Source organism: Toxotes jaculatrix, chromosome 16, assembly GCF_017976425.1.
Source record: "Toxotes jaculatrix isolate fToxJac2 chromosome 16, fToxJac2.pri, whole genome shotgun sequence".
Lineage (NCBI taxonomy): Eukaryota > Metazoa > Chordata > Actinopteri > Toxotidae > Toxotes > Toxotes jaculatrix.
Genome location: NC_054409.1, coordinates 5,619,660 through 5,634,698, shown reverse-complemented (window position 1 = coordinate 5,634,698; position 15,039 = coordinate 5,619,660). Strand labels below are relative to the sequence as shown.

The window sequence follows — 15,039 nt, the reverse complement described above, 5'->3', positions numbered from 1 at the left end:
CAAATGAAGAATTCTGTGGAATTGACAAATTCTGAGCATCTGTGACTTTGGAACTGTGGGAATTACCCACAGTTCATAGCGTGGGACTGACTGTTTAAAAATAAAATAAAATAATAAAGTATGTAAATAGAAACCAGCTATAACATTACAAGTTCAACGTCACATCGATGAAAATATTTTTTTTCTATCGTAGTAAACTCTGTCTGACTGGCTTTTTAAACAGTCTTCCAATCATCTCCCTTCGGCTTCGACTCACTTTCACGGTGCGTTTCAGCCTCAGAAAAGGAGAGCGCGGTATGTCCAAACACCGTCACCGAACCCTGGGAAGTGTACCCTTACGCTCACGTACCCGCCCATTTTGCGAGTTCAGATACTTTCCACCAAGCGCTCCCAAAAGGTTTGTCGCGCCCACTTGGTCTAAGCCGATTGGTTGAACCAGTGAAGAGGCGTCGTTTGAATTTCAGGAGGCAGCAGTTGTTTGTGTGTGTGTGTGGAGCTGCTCACAGTCACCTCGGTTTCCAGTATTTTATTAAACTTTGAATTGCACTGAGTGTTGTTCAACTCCACAGGTACGTTTATAATTTTTATGGTTTAGAAAATTTTAAAAAGAGCCAGTTAATATGACGTTACAACTGAAAAAAAATGGCACCTAAAAGTTAACCTACCGGTAAAGCAACTGAACAGCTAATGCTAACTATGAAGTCTTACTGTGTTATTATGCTATTATGTTATCATGTTAACTTATGAAATAAAACTTTACAATAACGTTATGTTTGACGTTAAGTGGCCCCAAGTCCCACCTCGGTGTTCCGCCACATAATAGATTTCACAGCACCGCGATGAACCTGGTTTTAAGTTAGGTACTGGTCAGATATTCACTCCGGATCCAGCGGGGGTTTCTTATGAACTTTCACCGTGTATTTGCAGCAGGAGGACGGTTACCTCACCTCCCAGCATCCCTGAACAATAATACAGTATAAGAAGGGGTGTGCCCTCTGTGGGCCATGTAGCCACGCAGTGTTCTAAAATATATAAACACATGGCCCCTATGTTAATATTTTGTCCTTTTTTTAAATCAATATTTATTCATAGTTGTTATTATTATTATTATTATTATATTATTTTTATAGCATTCATGTCATGTGATCCAGGCCTTCACAATCAATTGATTATAAAACATTTGGGCAAAAAGAGGGCACAGCTTTTTTGCCTCTGAAGCCAATCCCCACAGAGGACAGATTTATCTACTGGGTGAAGGATGATAAGCACAACATGTAAAATGAGAGAATCTAGTTTAATTCGTCTTAGCTGTCTGTATGTTTTAGGTGTTACCAGCAAATGAGAAGAGTTAATGGAATGAAAAGTCTCCCCCTCCTGTTTTGTGGATTGATAGAACATGTAATGTCCTCAGTCTTTCACAGACCTTGGCTGCAGTGATTTACCTCTGGTGGTCCTGACCTGTGTCTTGGAGGCGATGCGTCACGATTCATCTTCCAGCCGCCGGAAGGGCAGAACCCCTAAACATCGCCCCCCTGCGCCGGCCCCAGGTTCAGCACCCCGTTCACCAAGACGGAGCAGAGTTTCAGGTGAGATTGAACACACACATGTATTAAAACAAGTGTATTTTATTGTGCAGTAGATGAAATTATATAAACATGTCAATACTCCCTCTTGTACAAAAAATATTCTCTCTATCAAATAAGGTTCTCATTCCTCTATGGGAAAGCCTACCTGTTCTGTCAAAACAACCAACACTCCCTATCTGTTTTCCAGAGCAGGCTCCTGTGACTCCAAGGAAGAAAAGGTTTCGACCAGGAACCAGGGCCTTAATGGAAATCCGCAAGTACCAGAAGAGCACTGATCTTCTGCTCAGAAAGGGACCCTTCTCTCGCCTGGTAAGTCAAACAGCATATATATATATATGTCTGTGTCTGTGTCTGTGTCTGTGTTTGTGTGTGCAACAAAGGGCTATGAAACGAAATTCCATGTTGTCCAGTCATAGAGTTTGGGAATTCACCTGCAGTCATCTTCCCCTCTCTGGTTCAGGTTCGCGAGGTCTGCCAAAATTTTTCTGCAGAGGCTCTCCGGTGGCAGGTCTACGCTCTTCTTGCCCTGCAGGAGGTAAGCAGCTTCCTCCTTCACCACCAAGCTAATATACCGTTATACATAGCAATACAACATGATAAGGTAGTGTTTAATTCTTGTCAGCATACTCAGAATGCCACAGACACAATTCAGATTGATGGTTTCACTCAAGGATAAAATTATGATTTAGGTTGCTTGTGTTGAACATAACACAACATTTTTAATAAAATTGTTGATCAGAAATAAAGTGTCTCTTGGTCTCTTTGATGTAACTTCAGTGTTTGTCCTTCCTTCTCCTCGTCCTCCCAGGCTGCAGAGGCATTTCTCGTCATGTTGTTCTCAGACGCCAACCTGTGTGCCATCCACGCCAAGCGGGTGACCCTGTTCCCCCGCGACATTCAGCTGGCAAGGAGGATCCGCGGGGTGGATAACCTGTAAAAACACCACAATACAGCGTGGACTCGAGAGTACCAGAAACAGGAAAGACGTTCTTTCTGCCTCAGTTTGTTCAGATACTTTCCAACTGGGTTTAATCAGATATAGAGTTCAAAGTTTTCTGTATTGTGTTCTATATTTTTTTAAATTGAGTTTTGGTATTTCTTGAAGAAATACATACATTTATCACCATTTGGTAATTTATCATCGAGCCGAGGAGTTCAAATTCAGGTCCACCGAGTTTGCTTCAAGGTAAAGTTTCGGGCTCTGCCAAAAAAAGAAATTGTAAAAATAAGTGTGAAATGAATCATCACGAAGCAGCTGTACTTTTATGCATTGTAGAATAATTTTACTGTCCGCAACAGAATTGCTAAGTGTTATCACTGCTCTATGTTGTACTGATTTTGATTTATTATTGATGTGTAAATGTTGTTCCCCATTCAAGTATACTTATGTTATTATTATTATTTTTAAATAAACAAGATTCTTTTCTATTACGTATCTGATGTCTTATTTTTGCGCTGACATGAGCAAAGTTTTGATGTCATTACATCTCTTTGTGTGATGTTGTCACTGTTGGTGGGAGAATCATATGTTTGTTCGATGTTGGTTGGGGATAAGGGAGAGGTTTTAAAGTGTATGAAATGCAAAATCTTTTCCTCTGAACCATCATCTAAAGCAACAACTGTTTCTGCTGATCTCAGCACAGCTGGCCTCACCTGTCCTATTGTAACTTTTAATGGTTTGGAGTTGCTCATAAATGAACTGTCCACATAGAAGGAGGTGCACACAGTTACCACTATCAGCACAGTAGTGTTTTCATTTTTTGTTATTTTTGTTTTTTTTTTTCCCAGTATCTGTGTTTCCTTGTTAAAAAAATAAATAGAGGGTCAAGCATTCAGGCCTGTACCATCCTCTTGCATTCGCCCATTTGTGGAGAATATGTTGAAGCATGACTCATCTGACTCATCTTTCCCATGGATCTAAATACAGATGCCCCTTTAGTCACTGTTCCTGTTGAAGCACTATCCAGCTGATCAGTCTCTGTGACTCCTGCCATCTGTGCCCCAACAATGACCCCTCTTTCAAAGTCACCTCTGGCCATCTTGATGCAACATCATAATAAACTAAATTCAGGCATGCCTGGACTTGATGTTAACTGCTTAACTGAACCACACAGTTCAACTGCGTGGACGAATCTGCATTCGTTATGTTTCTCCACTCATTTATTCTGTTTTTTTCCCTTTAATCTATGGCCCGACTGAATGTACCGCTCAAACTAACTTGCTAATGTCGCGCCTCTTCAACTGATAGACAGAAACATGAACCAATAGTGTTTCGTCTAGTTTACGCGCAGCTCCATTCTAAGCGTGTGATTGGATGACAAACTTCCTGTTGAAAACTGATGCTGCGTTCACCTCATATCAGAGTTGTGGTAATTGAGAGCTTCACATCTGTGAACAGTGTTCACGTTAACATTCAGGTTGTAATTTAAACTGAAAACTGGAGTTTTTTCCGTCATTGCACTTAAACACTCATTTTAATGAGTACGCTGTTACATTGCCAGTGCTCAGTATTTTTCGTCTTTACATAACCGACTTGTTTTACGTCAAACGACCTCCTCTGTAATCATACCACCGCACTGGCGTCTTCCCCTGTCTTCCCTCGGTCCCATGTGACGTGAACGCAGCATGAACAGCAGACACGGAGAAGAAGCAGAAGAGTCGATATGAGCTGATATGAGGTCTTTTGTGTTGGTAATGTAAAGCTGGAGATGGGACTATGAGTGGAGAAATGCGGACGTAGCTTTCTGCTCCTCAGGCTTTTTGTCCCCGCGTCCTCTGAGAGAGACAGAGTCGGGATGTTTTCAACCAACATGGAAACAAAAAGAGTGGAGATACCCTCCGGCGTACTGGACGACCTCTGCAGGTAACGACACGAACTGGACGCTTTAGCGACTTTTAACGTTACCGCCGCAGTTTGCTCGTAATCACGCACATTGAAGTGCACTAACAAAAAACTGGGATTTAACTGCCGGCAGCATAAAGTCAGGAGCCACAGTGCTTCTCTGTGCGCTGGAAGAAGTGTCTGTAGTTGTAGTAGTAGTAGTAGTAGATGTTGTTGTTAGCTCAACTGCTATTGAACACTACATGTTTACCCACAGACTGTTGTTTGGGGTTGCAACAAGCTGTTATTGTCATTGCTGATGAATTTACTTATTATTTGCGTGCTTAATCGATTAGTCTCGATGCCATATTTTAAAATACTGTCATATATGACTATATACACTCAGTTGGCGGTTTATTGGGGACACATAGCTAAAACTAAGGCAGGGTAACACATCAGTCCTGCATTAAATCCTTGGTTGTAATGTTCAGTTGGTGGCAGCTGCTGAGTTGTAAAACGTTACGCGCACAGGTGTTTCTGTTATTTTGTCCATCCCATTTATCTAAATGAGAACAGGCCAAATAATAGAAACACCTTGCTGTACGATGCAGGACTGTTGAACAGCACAACAGCTTCATGAAAACAAACAAAAAAAAAAAAAAAACTACAACAAACAGCAAAAAATGATACTAATATGATCAAGAATGGTTACAGTTAATGCAGAAAGGCATGTTTATAAAGGCCTGCTGGAGACACACGTGATTTAAATGCAATAAGTGAAACCTTAACTGAGGGTTATGTGAACTCTGGTCTGGCAGTAGGATTCTGTATAATCCTATAACCTGACCTACGCAGGCTGTGCTGCTCAGGCAGGTAGAGAAAGTTAGAATAAGCTTGTCTAGAGAAAAGGAAGATGAGTATAATTTTCCTCAAGTCCGGACAAAAAAGTGATCTGATTTTATTTATGTGAAGTTTGTTTAAAAAACAAAAACCTCTTTGTTCTGTTATTATTATCATTGTTGTTGTTATTGTTTAGTTTTTTTTTTTTGGGCCCAGAGCCTCCTAGCATGTTAATCCGGCCCTGATCCCCATTCTCCTGTGTTTATTCCAGCCGGTTCATCCTGCACATCCCTAGTGAGGAGAGGGACAATGCCATCCGGGTGTGCTTCCAGATCGAGCTGGCCCACTGGTTCTACCTGGACTTCTGCATGCAGAACACCCCAGGAGCTCCTCACTGTGGGATAAGAGACTTCGCCAAAGCTGATATCCTTAGATGTGAACCATGATGTTAAATGACCTTCTCATTTAAAAAAAAAATTGTTTTACATTTATTATTGTACACTGATATTCATATCCACATTACTGTACTGCACACATCCCAAAGCATACCATTTTTAGTTTTTTGTTGTGACAACCACTGAAGAGAAACGCGAGCAGTGTGCTTTCCGTGGCACCTCCTCAGGCTCGTCCTCAGATGGAGAGGTCAGATGTGGTGCTCATGTTGGTTTAGTTATTTTCCTTGACAGTTGCGAACTCTTCCATCACTGTCCATTCCTGTTGCCTCATGGAGAGGATGTGCAGAAAGTCCTTGAACAGTGGAAGGAGTACAAGATGGGTGTGCCGACTTATGGAGCGATCATTCTAGATGAATCATTAGAAAACGTGAGTTGTATTTACTTACCCATACACGCTGCAGCAATATGTGACTTAGCTTTTATAAAGTCATTTAAAGGGTATTTCTGCTACATTAAATCTTGGCTTTCATTCCAACTCTGGTTGTAATAAACCAGAATTATCATTATAACGCTGGTGTTATTCCATCCTCTTATCATTTTTAACAAAGCCTATTATATTTTTCTCTCATGAAGACAGAACCATGGCTTTGTTTCATAAAATAATAATAACAGACTACTCTCAAAGACAGGCATTTATTCATGCCGTGCTTTATACTGTATGACATCTTTGGTCATATTCGAGTAAAGATATCTTTGTTTTCTTTTCTGCTTAGTTTGTCATGTGGAAAAAAAAAAGAAACTGGAAAAGAATCTCAGGGTTGTGTGAGGGGGGAAAACTGAGTTTGAGTGTTGTGTGTCAGATTTCTAGTGAATCAACACTAACCTGTCACACCATCGATGCACATTTTTAAGTGCACACTCTCCAGGAGCATTGCAATGCTGGTTGTAGCTCTGCTCGTATTTTTTTCTCTCTCCTAATTACAGTTATTAGAAATGTTTCAGAGATAGCAGACCAACATGGAACCAGAGCTGGACTAAAGCTGAATCCACACAGTACCTGTTAGTAGGATCGACTGATTATTTAGCCTCCTTGTGAGATTTGTAAACAGTAAGAAAAGTACAGAAGTTCACCAACTCTGTCCTTTTAAAGTGCTGTTTTTGATATGACGCATGCTTCTAACTGCAGCATCTTGTCTCTTCAGGTCCTGCTTGTTCAGGGCTATCTTGCGAAGTCAGGCTGGGGTTTTCCAAAGGGGAAAGTTAATGAGGATGAAGCTCCTCATGACTGCGCAGTGCGTGAAGTAAGTCACTTTATTTTTTTTTAAACTGTTTGTGTCTTTGACCAGATGAAAGCATTAAGAGCCATATATAATTAAGAATTAAGTCATGCTTTTAGTTCGTAGTTGAAAATACTGTGTGCTTTCCAGGTGATGGAAGAGACAGGCTTTGACATCAAGAATCGCATCTGCAAGGACATGTACATAGAGCAGAAAATCACTGACCAGCTGGTGCGGCTCTACATTATACCAGGAGTGTCAAAGGATACCAAGTTCAACCCCAAAACAAGGAAAGAGATCAGGGTACAGACTTTTGTTTTTCCCACAGTTGGTTTCCACATTTTTGCAGCAGATCCAAACACTGATGATCTCCTCCTTTTCTTGTAGAACATTGAATGGTTTCCTATTGAGAAGCTGCCGTGTCACAGGAATGACATGACCCCAAAGTCGAAACTCGGACTTGCGCCCAACAGGTTTTTCATGGCCATTCCATTCATAAGGTGCGTTACTTTCATTACTGAATTGCCCATTAAAGCGATACACACATATCTGCTTTCTTTCTGATAGTTAGATGAGTCTTTGTGTTCAGTGCAGAGCACGGTTAGCTCAGCTTAGCATAAAGAACAGTACCACAACCTCTAATGCTCACTAAATTAAATATAAGTTGCGACACGTTTGTTTCTTTTGTACAAACAGAAATGTAAAAAAATATTAATGTGTGGTTGCCTCGGGTTTGTTGATTAATATTAATGACACACTTCCTGCTCCACCTGCACAGACCGCTGCGAGAATGGATCAGCAGGCTGAAAGGCGAGTCAACAGACAGCGACGAGGACTTCACAAACAACAGCAACACTCCAGGCAAACCCTCAGACAACGCTCGGTAAGAAACACGTCAGCAGCGCTCAGTAGAACTTCTTAGTAATTCTCAAATAACCACCAGGGGTTATTTGAGAATTACGATAAAGGAAAGTCCCACAGAGGGTTTTCAGCTGCTCTTCACTTCCTCTGCAGGGCTTCATACAGTAGCTTCTGTCAGCTCATCGGTTTGGTTTTCCAGCTCACAAACTCTGCTGTCATCAATGTGGAGTATTATGCCACAACTACTGATATGTGGTCAAGCAGAACGACCGAGCCGTAGCATGTTTCTTGTTAATAAATACACGTGAAATCCCTTCTTAACTTGAGTTTTCATTCTTGCATTAGAGTAATGGCATTTAATGTTTTAATGGTATGATGTAGTTTTCTGTCATGTTTGTAAATTTTACTGTACATTGTAAATATTGCACTGAAGCTTGATTTGAAAAAAAAAAAAAAACCTGAATCAAATCAAAAAAGCAATATCTGCCAGAAAAATTGCAATTAGATCTTCTCCTCAAATCATTCAGCCCTATTGTATGTGTATCCTAACAAGCACTTAGCAAGTTAAAGGCATTCTAAAACCCACTTTGTTGTTTGTTTCCTTCTGTCTCTTAGGTCAAAATCCCGTCGCCTCACAGGTACCGATGCATTTCTGGGAAACGGCTGGACAAAACACACGCAGCAGAAGGCTGTGGGCCAGCTGAGCCAGTATGAGCTGAATCAGGTTAGAAATGGCAAGATTATTCTGTCGCAGTTAACTATAGTGGTGGAAAAAAGTTTTCGGACACCCCATGCATTTGTGATTTATTGCATTACCGGTCAAACTAACTTGCCCCTGAACAACGAGAGGCAGAGGTTAGCTCGGCGCCGTTGGGCCAAAGCACACAAGGACTGGGCAGCCAGGAACTGGAAGAAGATTCTGTGGTCGGATGAGTCCAGTTTCCAGCTTAATGCTCCTCGTGCTAATGTGAGGGTACGCAGAAGGTCCAGGTGAGGCATTATCTCCAGCATGTACAGTACCAACTGTCAAGCATGGCGGAGGCAGTATCATGGTTTGGTGATCTGTGAGTGCTGCTAGCGTTGGTCATCTCACTGTCTGTGATGGCACATTGGACTCTGCTAAGTATTGTGTCATTCTCCAAACCCACACGCTCCCTTCTGCACATGCTCTTTTCTATCGAGGTCGAAACTGGATGTTTCAGCAAGATAATGCCCCTTGCCACGCATCCAGGTCAAGTAGACCTTGGCTGCAGGAGCACAATATCCAGGTCTTAGAGTGGCCAGCTCAATGCCCGGACATGAACCCCATTGAAAATCTTTGGTGGATTATCAAAAGGTCTGTTTCAATGTGGAAACCAAAGAATTTGAAAGAATTGAAACCAGTAATTCAAGAAGAATGGGAGAAGATTACCCCTCAACAGTGTGAAAGGCTCGTGGAGAACATGCCAGCCAGGATTAAAGCGCTACTGCATGCTAATGGCAGGAGTACTAAATATTCATTTTGTTATGTGATGGTTTATTTTTTGTTCAGTTTTGAACACGTTCTTTGCTATTTGTTAACTTTGATACCGACAATGTTGAAAACTGACATGTTGGCACCATCAAGAATTTAGTTTTGCTTTTTTCTTGATAACAATTGAAATCATTTGTTTGTGTCTGATGCAGCCACACCTTGTGAAATACAAAAAAGATTTTTCTGCAAATATTTCATGATAATATTTGAGATTGTGTAAAATTTTAAGGGTGTCCGAAAACTTTTTTCCCACCACTGTATTATTCACCAGCAGCATCTTCCAGTTACATGTTCTACGTGTTCTGTTAACAGTTACATGTTTGCTAGACTGAGGAAATACCTGAAAAGTACTGTGAGCACAGACCTGTGCTGAAACCTGGGGATCAGAGTCAGTGAGGAGAGCCACGTCAGAGTGTTCACCCAGCAGCTAACATCATCTGTAGTATCAGTTTATTCTCAGAGGACTGCTGGACCAGCTTTTTTTGGCTGGACAGTAGCCTTAGCAATCATGTCTGTCTGCCATGATTGTAAATTTAGATATCTGAATATTATGAGTTGATGAGGACCACCTTAACACACAGTTAGTTTTGGTCTTTGCTTTACTGATACAGCCCCTGAAATGAGACATGGAATCTGTCATTGGCTTGAGGCAGAGCTGCAACAACCACAGTTACCTCATAACTGGTGTTCTTTACTCTAGAACCCAACCTTGAAGGGCAATGGGAAAAAAAGTCAAGACTCACCTTACGTGAAGAAAGGAGCCAGTGACAATGGAGCCGGCAGCCATCAGGTGAAAACCATATTAGTAAGTGCAAAACCGCATATGTTTCAGATTGCTGTTTGTAGTAAGTATGGAGAGATCCTGTGACTAGAAGACTTAGAAAAAGAAAAAAGTTCCAACCTCAAGACCAGTGAAATGAATATTCCTGAAAATGGCACAGACTGTTTTTGCCAGTGGATCTCAAACCAGTTTTAAAACCACTACAGTAATCTACTATACTATTTTTACAGAAAGAAGATAAAAGACTCCAACCCAGAAGACTGCAAGACAGTTTTGAGAGAGGTATGGTTTGTATGTCTACCCTGAGTCTAAACTAAATTAACCCAATAAAATGCTTTACTGCTGCGTTATACAAATTTATTTTAAATGGGATTCAAACTAAAATGTGAGGCATCTAAAACAAAAAAAGCACAATCATTAAATAAAGCGTAACAGTAGAGAAAATACTGAGATGGTCCCTGTTCAAAAGTTTGCCTACCCTTAGTTCTTAATACTGTGTATTGCCCCCTTCAGCATCACAGACAGCTTGTAGTCTTTTGAGGCAGTTGTGGATGAGGCACTTTATTTTTTCAGATGGTAAAGCTGCCCATTCCTCTTTGCAAAGAGCTTCCAGGTCCTGTAAATTCTTGGGCTGTCTTGCCTGAACTGCATGTTTGAGATCTCCCCAAAGTGGCTCAATGATATAGAGTTCAGGAGACTGTGATGGCTGCTCCAGAACCTTCACTTTTTCCTGCTGTAGCCAAAGACAGGCCGACTTGGCCTTGTGTTTTGGATTATTGTCATATTGGAAAGTCCAAGTGCGTCCCATGCGCAGCTTCTGGGCTGAGGAGTGCAAATTGTCCTCCAGTATTTTTTGATAACATGTTGCACTCACCTTGTCATCGATTTTGACCGAATTCCCTGAGCTGCTGTAGCTCACACCCCCCCAAAACATCAGAGATCCACCTCCATGCTTCACAGTAGGGATGGTGTACTGTTCATCATAGACACTGTGGACTCATCTTCAAACAATGTTTGTGGTTGTGATCATAAAGTTTAATCTTAGTCTCATCACTCTGAATGATTATGTCCCAGCAGCTTTGAAGCTTGTCCAGGTGATGTGTATCATATTGTAAGCAGGCTGTTTTGTGGTACTGGCCTAGTAGAGTCTTTCTTCTGGCAACTCAACTGTGCAGCCCATTTTTCTTCAAAGGTCTCCTTACTGTGCATCTTGAAACAGACATACCACTTTTCTGTACAGAAGCCTGTATGTCAGCTGAAGTTATTTGTGGGTTTTTCTTTGCATCCTGAACAATTTTCCTGGCAGTTGTGGCTGAAACTTTTGTCGGTCTTGCTGACCATAGCTTGGTATCAACAGAACCCCATATTTTCCACTTTTTCATCAGGAAAATTGATTGATTGGCATTCTCAAATATCTTTTTATATCCTTTTCCTGCTTTACAAAGTTCAACTACCTTCTCTCACAGGTCCTTTGACAGTTCTTTTGCTTTCCCCATGCAGGGGTCTGTCAGGAGCCCAGAGACTCACTGACTTTTTATACACAGACACTAATTATACCCGAGCAGGTGACAGGTGTGGACAGTGACCCTTAAAACCCATTTAAACCTGTTTGTGTCAACTTGTGTGCATAGTATCAGGCCAAAACTTCAAGGGTATGTATACTTTTGATCAGGGCTGTTTGGGTGGTTCAACTTGTCACTACGATTTAAAAAGAGCAAATATAATTGTGTGATAATAAATAACTTTGCCTGGCCACTAATTCTGAATGAAAGAAAAGTTTTTGCATGATCAAACATATTTTCTGAAAAATGGATAATACTTCACAAATTTTGCCAGGGTATGTAAACGTATGAGCACATCGATATCTTCTGATGTGATGGTATTCGGTTCACGCATGAATTGTGTAGGTGTAACATTAGAGTGTAGCTGTGCAGAAGGAGGGCAGCACTGCAACACAAGCAAGCAAGGTGAATAATACGCAGCAGAGTTCAGCAAAGAAAGGATCAGGCTTTAAACAGCTTTATTTTAGCCAATAGTGATCCACTTAAAATATCCCAGATCAGCCCATATACCGATGCTAAGGTTTGGCTCGCTTCCTGCTTGTAGTTATGTAGCACCTGTTTATTTCCAGAGGAGCTTCCTGCTCCGTTTACAGCCATTTTGAATTTATTATGTTGAACTGTTGTATATAAATTGAATATGAGTTGGTCTGTTCATTAACCAGGTAAATGGAAATGTACCACTTGATCACATTTCCTTTCCAGGGTTATGAATGTCATATTAGTTTGGTTTTAATACATTGTTAGAAAAGCAGGTGTTTAGGTAAAGTAGTACAGTAACACTCCTTCTGAGTGAGAGCACATTCTAAAAGCTTTCCTCAGAAAAATAGGTCTCGTTTTCTGTATGCTGCAGTTAATAAGAAGAACGTAAGCGACTCAGACATCCATTCTGTAAGTTCTCATATAATTACCAAAGCATATATTATATCCCAAAGTACACCGTCTGACCTGTAATTTATCCTCACATACTGCATAAATGACCCACACTGTCTTATTTATTTGAGCTTTATTATGAATTTATCTTCACTGAATGCTTCTCCAAAGAATTGTTCCAGTTCCAATGCATGTGTTTATCTGTGTGCGCAGCTTTTAACCTCTTTTTAGCTTATGGAACATGTAAACAAGCTTTTCTTTTCCACAGATCTCGCTCCATGCAGCTCCAACGGTCACCAGACAGTCCACAGCAGAGACACTGAGCATCTGCTCTCCTCCAAGGCTTTCCTCAACTTCAGATTTGACCGAGACGCCATCATGAAATGTTTTGACTACTGACATGATGATGATGATGTAGCGCTGTGCCTCACCTGCAACAACGTCAAATCACGTCCTCAGAGAATTTTACCTTGTAATCCAGGCAAGGATGTTGCTCAACATGCCCCTTTTGTTCTTGCTTTGCTTGTCATGAACGCACACTCACAGTGGGGAGTTGCCCGTTTAAGCTTCATTGGACTCATTTGCCTTTCCTGACCTTTTTAATCAGGTGGTTAACCTAACAACACTGTCAAACTAACTTCACCTCTGAATACGTAGATTCATGATTCTGTCTGTGGGAGACAGTGCATGAGCTACAAAGAGAGGATTGCTCAGGTTAACCTTGAGTCTTTTAAAGGCAAAAGAGCAAACATTTTGAGAAACATAATGGATTTTAAACGCACGTGAGGTAACAGTGAAAAGTCTAAAATTCCACTGTGATACCTTATTGATTTTGGCCAGTGAATCGATGTAAGATTGATTATGTCATATACTGATTTTAAGTCGTAAGAATTTAGGCGTTGATCATTTTCTCCATTCTTCCAATTAAGTCCCAATTAACCGTGATAATTATCAAGAGTATTATTGGCTTGATGTATTTAAAGTGTTATTGGCTTTATTACCAAAATTGTTTCAGATTTTATCCAGGAGTGTAGAATGTTACAGAAAAATGGGAACAGCAAGCGATCATCACAACTTTTTTCACCACATTAAATTCATTATATTCATGTGGAAGTCTATGGCTGCCAGTGTTACTTATAATGTATATTATCAATGCTAGAAAACCCGTATTTAAAGCCACAAAATGTACAAAATTAGCAGAGTGACCATTACAAAGAAATAACTGCAGGAAATACATCATTCACACATAAAAGAAACATGACATTTCCGGTAGGGTAAATAGTATACTTTTAATATTTTGAGCCATAGACTTCCATATATTGTAGTTGTTACTTGCCTTACAGTGACCCATGTCCCACTGGTGTTTGTCTGGTTTTTTAGCAGTCTTATAATTCAAGGCTGTGCTTTCCTGCAAACTGCCAGGTTTCAATTCCTGTTAAGATTTCTTAGTCAAGTTCTCAATCATGTCCTTCATGACCCAATACTAGCTGCTATAGTGTTTAGTTGGCATGAAAACATTCAGACTCTTGGGCTATGGACCATGATGGAGGACCACAGCTTTGGACTACTGTGAACATAAGTTATTTTCACAAACTTTGCAAATGGCCACATTAAAGGATTTCTAACTATTACAGCTGAAAACATGAGCAAAGGCAATTTTCAAAGGATCGGTAACTGTTTCAGAGGTCTTTAAAGTTCAACCCATGGTCCAAGAATATATATTTTCTTAAGAGACTATCATACGTGTGAGATGACTATGCCTGGATATGAGCTCTCTTCCTGTGATGTTTGGCACTGGGGGTACTTTGTTGTTGATTGTACAGATGGTGATCTCAAGTTGTCCTTTGACTTCAGTGGTGTTTTGACCTAACTGTGAATATTAATAAAGTCTGTTTTTTTTCCTCCTTTCTAAACTATGTTCAGTCAGTTCAGTTTGCCACAGGTGGACTCCAGTCAAGTTCTAGACACATGTCAGGGAAAATGAAAGTGAACAGGATGTACCTGATCCCAGTTTGGAGAGCCACAGCAAAGGGTCTGAATACTTTTGTACATGAGAGATTTCCGTTTTTGATTTTTAATAAATTTGCAAAAAAAAAAAAAAAAATCTAAAAAGTATGTTCTGACTTTGTCACTTTAGATTATTGAGAATCGATTTTTATCCATTTAAAATGAAATGTATAACCCGATGAAGTGTCCAGGAAGTGAAGGGGTATGAAAACGTTTTGAAGCCGCTGAACAGCTTGAAGCATGTCTGGGTAGTGTCTTTATTTTTTTATTTTTATAAGTTTTAAGAACTTATAAAAATAAGAAAAAAATAGTCAAGAAAGTAAAAGTGAAGAAGAGTCTGGCTTCTACGTCAGGAAGCTCATCCAAAGCAGAAAAGCAGACATTCACCAATAACTACTTTGAGAAACTTAAGCCCCCTGACCTGACCATCATTAAGAATCTGAACTTGAAATGGTTTGCAGGAGGAGTATCTTAACTCTTAAAACGGGAACAGACTGCTGCAAAAGTGTTCCCAAGCTGCAATATA

General features: G+C 40.4%; 1 protein-coding gene across 2 annotated transcripts; it reads left to right on the top strand.

The window, feature by feature from the left end:
- Positions 1–4,213: 4,213 nt before the first annotated feature.
- On the top strand, positions 4,214–14,419 carry dcp2 (decapping mRNA 2). 2 transcript variants are annotated; one of them, XM_041059703.1, is made up of 11 exons: positions 4,214–4,449; positions 5,519–5,670; positions 5,942–6,069; positions 6,845–6,943; positions 7,070–7,222; positions 7,307–7,419; positions 7,698–7,802; positions 8,396–8,504; positions 9,994–10,083; positions 10,305–10,356; positions 12,775–14,419. In XM_041059703.1, the coding sequence occupies exons 1-11, from the start codon at positions 4,382–4,384 to the stop codon at positions 12,903–12,905; spliced, it is 1,200 nt and encodes a 399-aa protein (XP_040915637.1). In that variant the 5' UTR covers positions 4,214–4,381; the 3' UTR covers positions 12,906–14,419. The 2 variants fall into 2 exon arrangements, with proteins under 2 accessions (XP_040915637.1, XP_040915636.1); XM_041059702.1 differs by having other exon boundaries at positions 9,994–10,098.
- Positions 14,420–15,039: the final 620 nt, after the last annotated feature.

Coding starts and splice junctions, on each gene's coding strand:
- dcp2 (XM_041059702.1), top strand. CDS start 4,382: ATGTTTTCAACCAACATGGAAACAAAAAGAGTGGAGATACCCTCCGGC. Junction 6,944..7,069: donor ATGACTGCGCAGTGCGTGAA/GTAAGTCACTTT, acceptor TGTGCTTTCCAG/GTGATGGAAGAGACAGGCTT. Junction 7,803..8,395: donor AAACCCTCAGACAACGCTCG/GTAAGAAACACG, acceptor TCTGTCTCTTAG/GTCAAAATCCCGTCGCCTCA.